The 13,977-nt window shown below is 40.2% G+C and overlaps 1 protein-coding gene across 1 annotated transcript in view; it reads left to right on the top strand.

Moving 5' to 3' along the window:
- Positions 1–427: 427 nt before the first annotated feature.
- The window catches only part of rxfp2a (relaxin family peptide receptor 2a), a 44,000-nt gene continuing 30,450 nt past the window's right edge, over positions 428–13,977 (top strand). The window contains exons 1-4 of the mRNA XM_034140274.1: positions 428–601; positions 5,547–5,690; positions 12,701–12,784; positions 13,528–13,633. Of these exons, the coding sequence (XP_033996165.1) occupies positions 520–601; positions 5,547–5,690; positions 12,701–12,784; positions 13,528–13,633 (416 nt within the window). The 5' untranslated portion in view covers positions 428–519. The remainder of the gene's footprint in view (positions 602–5,546; positions 5,691–12,700; positions 12,785–13,527; positions 13,634–13,977) is intronic.

Here is a 13,977-nt window from a genome sequence, read left to right as displayed (position 1 = left end):
TGTGTGTGTGTGTGGTGTGTGTGTGTGTGTGTGTGTGTGGTGTGTGTGTGTGTGTGGAGACGAGAGAGAGAGGAGAGGAGAGTGAGAGAGAGAGACGAGAGAGAAGAAGAGAGAGGAGAAGAGAGCGAGAGAGAGAGAGAGAGAGAGAGAGGAGTGAAGTCGAGATGACGAGAGAGAGGAGAGAGAGGAGAGAGAAGAGAGAGAGAGAGAGAGAGAGAGAGAGAGAGAGAGAGAGAGAGAGAGAGAGAGAGAGACGGGGGGCAGTCGGCTGTACGGAGATCTAAGCAGAGTCTTCGGAGAGCTCCGGGAGGACAGTATTTGGAGAGCATGTCGCTGATTTTGCGCACGGTGCAGCCACTTCACAATTCATCCGATGGCTTACTTCGCGCTCTCGGTTTTTTTTAGATGTCGGGCATGCTCTAACATTTTGGACTGACCGGGACTTTGGCTGAATTATCTGTCGGTTTCTTACAGGGACTTATATCGTGGATCGGTTTGAGGCGTTACAGCCGAAGAGACATGAGTGCTGGAAAACTTCTGCGCCGGATGGACGTACCTGTCTTCATTTTGCTTATCCACCTCACTCACACTGAGATGAGAGGTAATATAAGTACTTGATTTTATTTATCATATTTTATTAATAGGATGAATTTTCTATCAGAGAAGGAGGTGAAAAGGCTGCGAGAGGGACTTGAGTTAATTTAAAAACAATAAAACCTTGAAAAGATTTATAATGAATTGTGAGATTATTTAGGGAATAATAATTATGACAAATTGACAGTTCTTTTTAGTAAACTGTTACATCTCAATCTTTAAGATGTTTATATTAAAAGGGATTTCCCAAACAGCATGGGGTAGAGCAGTTACATTTCACATAATTGTATATAACATTCAAGCCAACTCCACCCCCTCACCTCCCAGCCTGTGACTCATCTTCTCTCCTAGTGTCAAAATGTTTCTTGAATGAGGATTTATTTTTGACACAAAACGAAACACTGAGTGTTGAGCGGCCGGACAGGGACAGATATTCTGTATTGTTTTGTTCCAAATCGGGAAACGAGCTGTGATTGCTGGCACAATAAGTATGCAGAAATTAACACTCGTTTTGATGGAACAACAACAACTCCGAAACGGGTGTTATTCGGCTTGGTAATCAAAATTGGCTTATAAAATGTATTTCCCTTCTTAGACAGTTACAATGATCATTATATAATGGTAAGAAATATAAAAGATTATAGTTTTATTACAGTATTGTGACACTCCTGCTCAGTGAGGAACCCTTTTAAAGAATTTTATATATATTTCTCTGAATTAATTTCTCCAAATATTCACAATACATCAAATATTTTCCATCAGGGCAATGGAGGAGAGTTTATATTCAGTGTCAGGGTTTTAAAGCATCAGAGTCACAACTGCTTTGCCGTTTTCTAAGACTGACAGTCAGACAGACAGAGTAGGCCTACCATTCGGGTTCATTTCAACAGACACTGAGCCAATTTATAATGAAATATATGTCAGATAACATCAGATTACTCAGACTATTGCTCACATCAAGTCTTTTCTGTCTGCAGGGAAAGGGGGAAGTTAGCGTACCAACAGGAGATTTAGATTTTTCTGAGCCTCAAGCAGAGATTCCAGAGCAGCAGAGACCGTAGAGATCAGGATTCTTTACTGGTTGTCTGCAGGGTATTTACAGTACACATTTTATTTGTGCCGTTGACCACTGAGTGCAGTAATGATGCAACCAGAAGCATCAAGCATCCTTCAGACTGAAGGGCCACAGAGGCTTGCAACGTATCAGATGTTTTGCTTCCAGTCTCGATATGTGAAGGTTTTTTACCTCTCAACGAGGCGTTGTGTCAAACTGAATCTGCTCTTTGCGGCTGGAAAGCATCTTGAGGGACTGGTGGACTGATACAAAGTTTTATTTTTCTATTGTCTCTAGTCTGCTTGTGTAGGTGGAAGCTTTGCCAGACAGTTTTTAGTTAATGTCATGTTTGTAATAGTCATGTATTTTGTTTATAAAACATAGTAAGCAATTAGAATATAAAACACCTGGCAAACCGACCAATTTACTTTAAACAGACTGTGGAGGGAGAGTTAATCTGTCATTGTCAGAACAACACAACACACCACCTGCACCACCACAAAAAACAATAGTTCAACCCTGCAGATGTATACATGGTGATGACGCCACACACAAAGAATAATATAGCAATAGCGACTGCACTTTTAACACACCTGCATACAATGAGTGGTATAGCTACTTTTGTTCTTTTTTTTAATAGTTAAAGATTGACTTCTAACAATAAAGCCAGGCAACTTTGTCTATGTGTAAGTTGTCCTCCTCACACTTGTGTATTGTTCAAGACCCAAGGGAGTGTGTTGTCGAATTTGGTGCAATTTGGACAGATGCTAGTCCTAAAGCAATGAACTTGATGTTTTAGCTTGTAATCATTTAACTGCAAGGAGTGAGTACAGAAAGATATAGCCAAATTATATAAGCCACATCCATATGCATCAATATGGATTTACCACTGAATTGGCTACTCCTCCTACACATTTTGAGCAGTTTTCACCAAATTCAGAACAAAACATCTCTGGAGCAAGTCAGAGAAAGTTTATTTTTGGCTGAGTGACAAATGTAGCAGGATCATTTAACTATAAAATAAATCTCTCCCTCAACCCCTCATTACCCCACTCTGTCTATAAAATGTAGTTCTGTGCGAAACGATGAACAAACAACACTATTACATTCAGTGTTTTCACCCAAACATATCATTTTCAAATGTTTGCTACAGTACAGCTTCTGCCTGTGTCAGAAACATTGTGAGACTAAGCTCAAAGTGATGGTTGTCAATATGCATCAAACATTGCTGGCTTGGCACTTATTTGAATGAGTTCGCAGAAGACGCTTCGGCCGCTGTGAGACCACTTAATAAAATCACTTGCCATATATAGAAAGACAAAACACAAAGTGGGGCTACTAATTGGCATCCATGTGTCCAGAGGTAATAAAATATTTACTCTGGTGGATCTGTTTTCTCATTGCTATTATTTTCTGGACTGTGCAGGACATTTTCACACAATATTTTGTTGTGCTGTCTCTATCCCCCTAGCGCATTGGGTTTGAGACAAATATTTATTGTAGAGGTAAAGTGCTGACTCAGGTTTGAGGGTGTTTACATACATTTTAAGTGATCAGTTGGGAGTTTTGGCCCATTCAAAGTAATGTCAGCAACTATGTACTGAATTTTAAATCCAGTAACGGTCCAATTACATGTGTTTTGCACCGTTCTTCCAATCACAACTATGAGCCAAAATGCAGGAAAATAAAGTCGTAAAAGTAGCCTTGAAATGCCTTACTGTGTTTGTACCATACACATGATATATGGGTAAAACATAGATTGATGCAGACTGTTTTGGGCCATTCCTGCAGGGCTCTAGAATAAATTCCCTATACAAATAGATAGACAATTAATCCCCCAACAATGGCAAATGAAACAGTGACACTTTAGGTGATCTTTCATGCTTGAGAGAACGGAAACTAATTTCAAATTGACCACAAGCAGTCTAATTTAATAGTTCTGCACATCTAAATTTGAGATTGTGTTCTGGTTTTTGAGTGGCTTAAATGGTTATATTGTGAATGCCATACGACTGTGATCACTGTGGCAAGACTCAGCATTTATTTGTGACTTCTTCTGTGGGATTTAATGTGTGTAGGTTAAAACAAAAACAAACAAGACTGAAAGGCGTCTCTGAGGGAAGACGCTGATACAAAAGACACAAGTCTGAGATCAAACAGGAGCAGAAAATGTTGTTTTTCAAAGTGTTTGATTCAGATGTTGCAGACCGGCTTTGACTAACCAAGTGTAGCATTCAAGAATCTCATTTTGATATTGTATTAGCAGAAACACTGGCTTTGAACTACGGTCAACGCAGAACAATAAGTCCTGATATAACCACTGACTTCGCGTAAATCAGAGACAAAACATGAAAAACCAAACTCTGCAGATCTTTTGTCTTCCTCACCATTAAGGCAAGAACATTTTCAGTTCTCTTACACACTTTCTTCATTAAAAAAAGAGAGTTTCTTAGGGTGGGGGTACTAATCCCAGCTTTGATAACCTCTGTTAATGTTATGTTAGTATAATGAGAGAGTTAGTGCTTTGCAGGACTGCCACCATGTCAGAAGTTGGCTTAATGAAAGTTGAAAAAAGTAGTGATACAAAAGAATGACCACTTGAGAAATCCTCAATGAAAAACAAAACTATTCTCACCTGAGAGACTAACTTGTACTGGTTCATTAAATAATAATATAAAAGTGTATTCTGTATATACTTAAAAGAGATGTCACAAACGAATGCTCATCTGTCTCACTGTTCCCAGCTCTGGTCCTCCTCAGCAGCTCCTTGTTACCAATTAGTGCCTTTCTGCATAAAGAAGAGGCCTTTGTGTGCTGCTTGTTCATCTGTATCCTCTATTTCTGTTATTCTTTGCTGTGGGTCACTTACCTGGAAATGTCTCCTGGATCTTCTGTTTGCTTTTCTTAATCACTCTTCTTAAGGAATAAATGGGCCAACTGTAGGTTGTAGCAATATAGGGCTTATTGCAAAGGTACAAGGAAGTCATTTTAGGTGTGTTTATATTGGATGTCGGTAGGAATATAAGTGTGCCCTTTCAGAAGTGAGTAGAGCTTTTGTGTTTGCTGGCAAGTGATAACGAGGGATTTGTTCCTGTCTTGTTTTACAGGCCATATCCATGAAAGGCTGCAGTAAATGAACAGCTAAAATAAAGTATTTTCTGACAACTTAATCATCTTGCGGCTTGAGGTTTGGACAGAAGTGGTAGGGTGGTCATAAATAATGCACCTTGAAGGATCATGAAAAACGTTTAAAAACAAAATGACTGACATAAATGAGTCCTCTGTTAACCAATTTACAAACTATGAACATCTCAAAGTTGAGCTTAATGAATCAGAGCATTTGTATAACCCTCATTTCTCATTAATATGGGAGTGTAGGCTGTGGGAGTTAAACAGCACTCCAACATTGGGATGACTGAGTCCCATGAACATGATGGAGAGCACAGAAGAAGACACGGTTTGAGTGGCGTTATTGTCTCCACAAATATAACCTTAAATACTATAAAGGCTGAGTGGTTAACAGGCTCTATTAATGAGGCTCACCAATAACATATCATCATGCAACTGAAAGTCAATGTCCCCCCAACATTTGTTTTTGTTGGTGTTTATAACATTCCTTACTCTTGAGTTTATTGAATACCCTTCTCCAAAGTGAGACTTTACACACATGGCGGGAACAGCTCTAACTTCATTAATATAGTTACTATTAAAACCTGGTCTTATATTTGAACTTTTATAAAACTACCTTCCCTTACTTTGAAATATTTCCTGTGAAGTTTTGCTTTCAACTTATTTGAGTCACACTTTTTCCCTGAACTGAATGTCGACAGCTGAAATGTGACGCTTTTGTGAGAATAACCCATTTCATTTCACTCTCTTTTGTCCATCTCTCCCTCAGCTCTCTTGGGCAACAAGCAGGAAGTGGATGATCGATGCCCCCTCGGCCATTTCCCATGTGGGAACATGAGTGACTGCCTCCCACAGGCTCTGCAGTGTAACGGACACAGAGACTGTCCCAATGGAGCTGACGAGCACCGCTGTTGTAAGTGTTTTTTTTTTTACATGTCATTTGAGACTTGTCTCATCAACATATACAGGATGGGTAAGTTCATTTGTTTGCCAGAGAGAGATGCTCCAGAAAGCACTTCACAACACATACTAATGCTCCACATACTTCATTATACCAAGAGCAACAAAAGTAGATTCTCTCATTTAACAATGCAGGGCAAAGGATAAAATAGAAAATATAACTATCGTGTAAAATATGTGAGAACAGAGATTCGGAACAAGCACATTGTGACCCCTGGTTCTTTCCGACTAGTTAACAGTCCCCAAGGTGATCAGCAGGAAGTGGAAAAGCGTGGAAAAGTATGGAAAAGCTGTGCTCTTTGAAACATGTTCCGTGCAAATGAGCCACCATCAAGAGGGATTTATTAAGTACATATTTTAAGTTCCCTATTAAAAACATGAATAAAAGAGGATTTTTATATTTTCCTATTAAAGTAACAGGATACCATTTGACGACCCTTCAGGTTCAAAGTGCAATTAATTAATAAATCGTAAATATGATTAATGTACGTTACACTTGCATTTGGCACAAATAATGTGCCTCAACAGGAGACGCTACCCACCAGTATTTCCACCACACCGGACCTGAAAACCTTCTACTCCCAGCGATCCAAAGCTTTTGTGCTAGCAGGGTAAACAAAACCATTACAGAGCTAACGGCTAACACCCTGACAGGAAAGGGAAATCCAGAAAAGTGTTTTCTATAACACTTGATCCAGTTTCAACACACTCAACTTCGTGCCGTAAAGCCTTGGCAAAAGACTGGATAGTTGCTCAAAAAATGAAAGGTTGGCATCTCTTTGGAGGTCTTATTGCTGAAATTCAGCCAGAATCAAGTTGTGAATACAGCTGGCGCTTTGTAAAAGCAAGAGCCACAACTCGGGTTATTTACAGTCTTAAGTTAAGAACACTTTGACAGTTTGTGCCTTCCTCGATTCCAGTGGTTCTCAAAGTGGGGGGCGCGACAGGGGGGGGGCGCGAGAGACCAGGAGGAAAAAAGATTATTAAAAAAAATATATATATATATAATTTGAAAAATTAGTGATTTGAAAATAATATGATACAGTACTATTACGTCTGGGTCTCTGTGTTTCATTAAAGCTCGGCTCAGTTTGTGTGTGGAACGAGCCATTTTGTGTGCGTGCGGGAGCGAGAGAGAGAGAGCGCACCGGTACCGGAGATAGTTGTTGTTAGCTTCTGGTGCTAGCGAGCTACGCTAACGGATATAAGGAGTTTTTTCAACAACAAAGTGGAGGAGAGTCCTCTCCTGTCAGACTGAGAGTCTCAGTGAGCTAAAGCAGGGGTTCCCAACCTTTATTGTGCCAAGGACCGGTAGATACATTAAAAAAAAATCGCGGACCGGTTGTCAATTTTAACTGATTTTAATATTTACTCACCACCAGCAGGTAGCAACAGAGGCTAATTGTATGTAACAGCCTGAACAAATACTAGAACAATATGCATCCAAAACATATTAACAAAGTTTAAAAAAGAACCGGTGTTGTTTTTTGGTTTTTCGGAAAACCAAAAAACCGACGTTATTCAGTTTTTAAACCAAAACGGGAAAACAGATAAATCAACGTTTTGGTTTTGTTTGTATGATTTACGGATAATCCAGTGAATGCTGGGAAAACGAGGAGAAGGCGCATTATGAAGGAGCGGTCCGGTCGCCAGGGTGTGTGTGTGTGTGTGTGTGTGTGTGTGTGTGTGTGTGTGTGTGTGTGTGTGTGTGTGTGTGTGTGTGTGTGTGTGTGTGTGTGTGTGTGTGTGTGTGTGTGTGACACTGGCATTTGTTTTCAGAAGATATTATGATAGTGTCGTTCGTTCCGGTGCACTCCCGACAGCATTTAGCACTACATCGAGATTAAGATTAAACTAATTTATTTTGGGAACAGCCGCATATATGCCGGTGTCGGACAGACACAAACACACCGAACACACAGAGCTGAGCAGAGCACATACACACATCATGCGCCTTGGTGACTGACTGACTGGACATCTCCTTCATAAAACTAATAAAAGGGGGAGTAATCGGGCAGTTCGATGTGTGTAGAGATGTGTGTAGAGGTCATACTTGCCAACCTTGAGACCTCAGAAATCGGGAGCATTTCCAAAACCACCGCGGGGGGGGCTAGTGGATCGCCGGAGCTGTATTAGATTAACATTAACATGCTTATTGTAGTTGTAAGTGCACTGCCTTGCGGCCTGTAGCACCATATGTGTGGGCTGGACCTGTATTTTATAGGAAAGGAGTGAGCAGAGGGTAGAATTGTCGATTCTTGTTCTGTTTGCTGTGACTATCTTCCTCACCCTCTACGGGCCGTCTCCACGGCAGCGTTAAAAAATCTTGAAACGCTTCTGCCCATTCACTTTGAATGGGGTGACGTCACTTTTTTTTCGCTTTCGCCGAAATGCATTGTGGGCAGGCGAGCGGAGATTCTCAGGATTTTCAAGATCCAAAGTTGAACAATGTTCAACTTTTGAAGCTGAGGAGGAAGCGTCAGCCAATCAAATCCCGTGTACGCAAATCTGACAGTTCAAGCTCTAGCCAATTAAACGGCGTGTATGCTGGGAGAGATATCCCGCAGATCATTTCCTCATATTCCAAAAAATGGAGGAGAAATTAGCGGTAGCGAATCAATCACCCGGTGCTTTATGACCAGACCTACCGGGATATAAACCGGAGGAGCCAGGCATGGAGGGAGGTGGCAGAGACAGTGGTATGTTTTCGCCTGTTTTGGGGAGTTTATATCCAGTTTACTTCGGGCTTTTTGGCTTCGTATGTCGCGGGCGGGAGATTCATGTGATTGGTTGATCGCAAAAAAATCCCCAAGCTTCAGATATGCCCACCTCCAAGATTTTTTTAACGCTGCCGTGGAGACGGCCCGTCAGACTTTCAGTTGCGCGCGCTACGCTACCATGGAAACCAAACAATGGTGTAGCTGTATTAAAGTCCGAGTGGAAACAGTCCTGAGTAAATCTGATTTTGTCAGAAATCGGGAGAAATGCGGGAGAAATATGACCCCGGGAGGAAACCGGGAGAGGGCAATGAAATCGGGAGTCTCCCGCGAAAATCGGGAGGGTTGGCAAGTATGGTAGAGGTGTGTGTGGTTAACACGTAGCAGCCTGCAGTCACTCTTAAGCTGTTCTGATTAAATTAAACACAGCGAAGGCGGTGCGTAAAAAGGCACAGCTCTTTACCGAGTATACGTCCCGCTGCCTCCTGATGCTGCAGCCATTTCATTAAGTGAAGGAGGGTTTCCTTCTATAAAACAGCTGCGGGCAGCATATACCGTGAGAGTCCCGGACATTAATTCATAGATCAAGGCAGACTGGTTTATTCTCCTGTTTTGCCAATCCGGTGCTTAAACAAATAGCTCTACACCCCTGGCCGACATGTCCTTAAAATGAAGTCCGAGTTTGAAATATATCTCAAATAATGTATGCACCACCATTTCCCCACATAAACATAACAGTCTGCAATCAAACGGTTGTCTCCTGTGCAGTGGCGGCTCCAGAGTATTTGTGTTGGGTAATCTATGGTAGGGCTAACCCATACAGTGGTGGGGCTCAAGTCAGTATTTGCAATGTAATTACATACACGCTATATCGCCCCCCTTGACAGTGAAACGCCACGCGTGAGGTTTAGATTATTTCCCTGTCTCAATCCAAATTGAACTGTATGAATTAAAAAGGCACATTTGTCTTGTAGTAAATACAAAGGGCGACCTGGAGCCAATCCTGCAATTTCCCCACAGGTGAAAGAGTTGACATGCTGAAAACCCAACCCCTACAGGGGGGTCTGGGGGGATTCTCCCCCAGGAGATTTTTTGAAATACTAACATAAAATACACATTCTGGTACTCTCTTGAGAAGAAAAATAAATAAATCTGTTACTACATATTTAAAAAAATGAATGCCATTTTTGTTTTTTGTTACTTTTTTCTGAAAGCTGAACCTGCTGCTCCTCAGAGAGAAAGGGGAAGAGGCTGTGTGAATTACATTGTGGATAAGGGTGGATAGCCCCCATTGTTCTGTGTGTCAAAATGAAAGACAGCCCACACACCTATCAATCATCAAACCGTGGGGTCTTATTTCACGTAATGTTGTATCGATGTATATAGAGATGTACTACCGCTAAAGTATTCTCCGTCGGGACTTCCTGCACGCCGTTATCGTGATTCTGATTGGCCAGAAGACATTATCAAAGATGTTTTATTGGGAAGAAGATCACTACGTGACAAAAGTTTTCAAAACCGTTTCTAGTCTTCGGTATTTCCAGACAAGTGGCTACTGAAATCAATCTTACTAACTGCTGTCTGTGCAATTTACTCCGCGCGAGATGACGGACTTTATTTAGCTTACTTTAACATCATTTTTCATGGTGGGGCTAAGGTGGGGCTAAGCCATTTCTTGGTATGGCTGTAGCCTACCCCAGCCATACCCTGGCGCCGCCACTGCTCCTGTGCGCTCCTCTTCCTACTTGGCGCACCGGTAACATGCTCGTGCGCACAAGAGGCTGAGACCTTATGGCTGCGCCGCCGAATCCCTCGGAACATCATAAAAGCCATTTTCAACGGTTTTCTGGTGAAAGATTAACTAGCTACTGGATGAAATAATAGGACTGGTGGCATAGGTGCGAAAATTAAACACTTTTTGAAAAAAATATTATGATAAAATATTTTTATATATTTATAACCGGGGTTGGGAACCCCTGAGCTAAAGGACTCTCTGAGTGTTTAGATAGTTAACTTTAGTCTAAGTTATCTCAGTGGGTCTCAAACGTTTTGGTCACCATTAATGTAAACAATTATTTCCGAGGCACACGTTTATGATCATTATAGTTCTATCTCCAAAGGGGGGGGGCCTGACAGAACAAGTTTGAGAACCACTGCTCTATTCACAGGAGAACAAGCTCTTAGTCTGTCACTCGAAACATCAAGGCATCTTTTTCAATTTACTACATTTTGACAGTTTAATATAATAATGTGCCACCGGTGACTTCCCGGTCAACGAGTGGATTCCAATGAATGTCATGATAAATCAGATTTATGTAAATCTGGTTTCTGAACCGTAACAGCCCCTTCAACTTGAATATTAAATAAGATTAAGAATTGAGGATGACAGGCATGTTTATAAACCAAAGGCATTTGCGGGCGATGATTATACACTCAGCATGTGTTCACAGCAGGGGTCCTTGTAGATTTAGCCCAGGGGAAAAGGAAGTGATTCAGATTTTTACCCAGTATTCCCTCCATTTTATGCAAAAATGTCAATCTACTTATTCTGTGATTTTAGAAGCAATTTAATCAAAAAACCTTGTTTCGAATAATTTTTGTTAAAGCAGTTTATTTTGGCATTTACTAATATTTCACTTCAATACAACCACTTTTTGACATTTTATTTAAGCGATACCTAATGTGACATATGCACAGACATACAGTATTTTCTAAGGGGAAAACATGGTTATTTTGTTATGGAAAAAACAACGAATGCTACGCTTCCGGAGCAAATGTAGTCTTGCTTTCCTGTGACCTCTGCAGCTCCTTGGCCATCTGGGGCTGAGCTGCTGGAGAGAAATCTTGTCACGACCATATTTTGCATTCTCCAAAACTGTGAACCCTCTAATAAGAAGCGAGAAGGCTGAATACGAGAAAAGGGTAACACTGTCAGCATCAGAAAAAAAAGATGGATTAAACGATAGAGGTTTAATATTTTGAACACATTGTTTACATTACCATTCAAGACCAATCTCCTCATCTATTGAACAGTATATCTATTGTGTCAAGAGTGAGGTATCCATTAAACTTTTCACAAATATATATCTTCTCATTATCACCAGTGACTCTTCATAGCTTTTGTCTATGTTCACATGCAGCCTCTAGCCTCAGGGAGGTTTTGACTGGCAGCAGATTGAAGGCTGTGGTTGGTGTGCAAACAAATGTGCTGGCTTCCTGTCGGGGAAAACATGTTTGACAGCTCCAGTCAGGCTCTGGTTAATGCCTTTGGTGCAAAATCTGTCTTTTATTAGACAACATCTACATGTGATCGATGCCTCGTTCAGATGTTATATGTTATGGATAGTTATTATAAGCTTCTGTTGTTTAGTAGCGAACGTGTTCATTGCTGTTTACAGGCATGTGAAATGCCTTTTCTAAGTAAAATATCTTTATGTCAAAAGCCTGGAGTTATGTTTTAGTAGGGCCGTGCGATTATGGCAAAAATCATAATCACGATTATTTGGGTCAATAATTGATATCACGATTATTAAATACGATTATTCATTGGCTTTGAAAAATACAAAGAATCATTTGAATAGTATCTTTTTAACTGTTGATTACCCTGAACATATAATTCAACTGAAAAACCAATACAAAAATAAATAAAATAAATGATACATTTAAATAAATAATATCAAAATTCCCCAAGCTACTAAACATATATAAATATGATAAATACAAATAAATGAGACCAAAATTAATTAGATCAAATATGTTGTAGTGCACTGTCACAACCTAGCAAAGCAAAATAATTGTTTTTTTCGATTATGTTGTTTTCGTAATTGTGGCAGGCCAAAATCGTAATTGCGATTAAAATATGATTAATTGCACAGCCCTATGTTTTAGTACAATTTACCTTGATTCTATGGCAACTAGATTATTAAATTCAACAACATTTTGAATCAAACTACATCCCTTAAGTGCAGTTCAATTTTAAAATAATTTGAACAGTATGAAAAGGTAATGAAATCATGTCAGAGCAGTATTTTTAGATCAACTGCTGCAGTTTCCTATGAAGCACATTTTACTCTTAATTCAAATGGATTATAACCTCATCCAACTGCAATAAATTAACAAGATAATATGCCTCGATGAAGGATTATCTTGTGCCTACCACATTTATGTATTGCTCCATCCGTGTGAGTGATCGTCACTGGATGTAATCTGTCTGTGCAGATACTATTGTCCTTGTTTGGCTTTGCAGGGGACAACTACGGCTGGGCGGACTCATTTGGTCGTACACTACAGGATGCCAAACTTGTGGAACAGTACCTCCTAAATGAGTGTTGTAAGTGTGTGCGTAAACAATATGCATGCTTGAATGTGTTTAAGTATTTACATTTGTATGAATATCTGTCTGTTATTGCTTTGATAAAATAAGGATCCTTACATTATGCTTTGTAAATGGATCATCATCTGATAAAGTAAAAGCTTGAACCATAAATACTTAAAGGGGCGCTATTATGCTCATTTTCAGGTTAATATTTGTATTGTGTGATATGTTTACATGTACATGCTTTAATCCACTCGGATTGGTTAGCTGGCCGGCTCTGTTGTGATTGGTTAACCACTTAGAGGTTTCCAGGCCCTTAGCTTAGCCTCATGTACAATATGTTGTAGAGCTGCAGTGCTACATAGTGATTTTATTATGTCACAGAAGTAAACCAAGGAGTCCAATAGAGGCGTTTCAGGCAGTGGGGGAGAGAAACTCCCTCGGTCGTGAACTTTGGGATTTTAGCCTTTGCAGACCATTTACTGTACATGCACAAAAACCTATATAACACACTAAAGTAAAAAAGAGAAAAGCACAAGAAGCATAAAGCTGTACCAGCACTGTACGGCCCTGGTAATAAGTAACAGGCATTTTCAATTTCAACAACTGTTCGATGATGAAAATAATTTCTGCACAATCAAATGGTTCATGTTGTCTCCCAAAGGAACATCACATGTATCACTTTTTAACATTCTGTAATAACCTTCTATAATAAGAAACCATGAATGCATGTTTAAAGTGTGTGTATGTGTGTGTAGTGTTGCAGGAGTATCCGGAGAGTTGTGACTGCAAACAGACAGATGTGGTGTGTGTGGAGGTCAACCTGCAGGATGTTCCTCGGCTCTCTCCTAACGTTACCTGGCTGTAAGTGTCTTCTCGTTGTATTCACAAAGCTATTTCAGTCCAGAATCTGGCTTCAGCAATGCAGTTTTCAGCGTGTTGTTTATGTTCCTGGAGATGTGCAGAGGCTTTTATAGTCAAAAGATGTAATCCTGTTCCTTGTAAAACTGATTTTGTGAACGAAAGCAAAGCAGTGAACCGTGCCACTGAGCCAAAATGCACAATACCAGGAAGATGGATGGCACCCAGCGACATGGAATTCTGTTGTTTTTAATGTAATCAATTACACTTGTGCTTTTTCTGTTATGAGCAGCAAAAATGTCTGCTATGGAAAATATCTCTTACTAAGATTTTGGGCTGCTCAAAGG

Source organism: Trematomus bernacchii, unplaced genomic scaffold (genome assembly GCF_902827165.1).
Source record: "Trematomus bernacchii unplaced genomic scaffold, fTreBer1.1, whole genome shotgun sequence".
Lineage (NCBI taxonomy): Eukaryota > Metazoa > Chordata > Actinopteri > Perciformes > Nototheniidae > Trematomus > Trematomus bernacchii.
The sequence above is the reverse complement of the archived record's forward strand: the minus strand, read 5'-3'. Positions and strand labels throughout refer to the sequence as shown.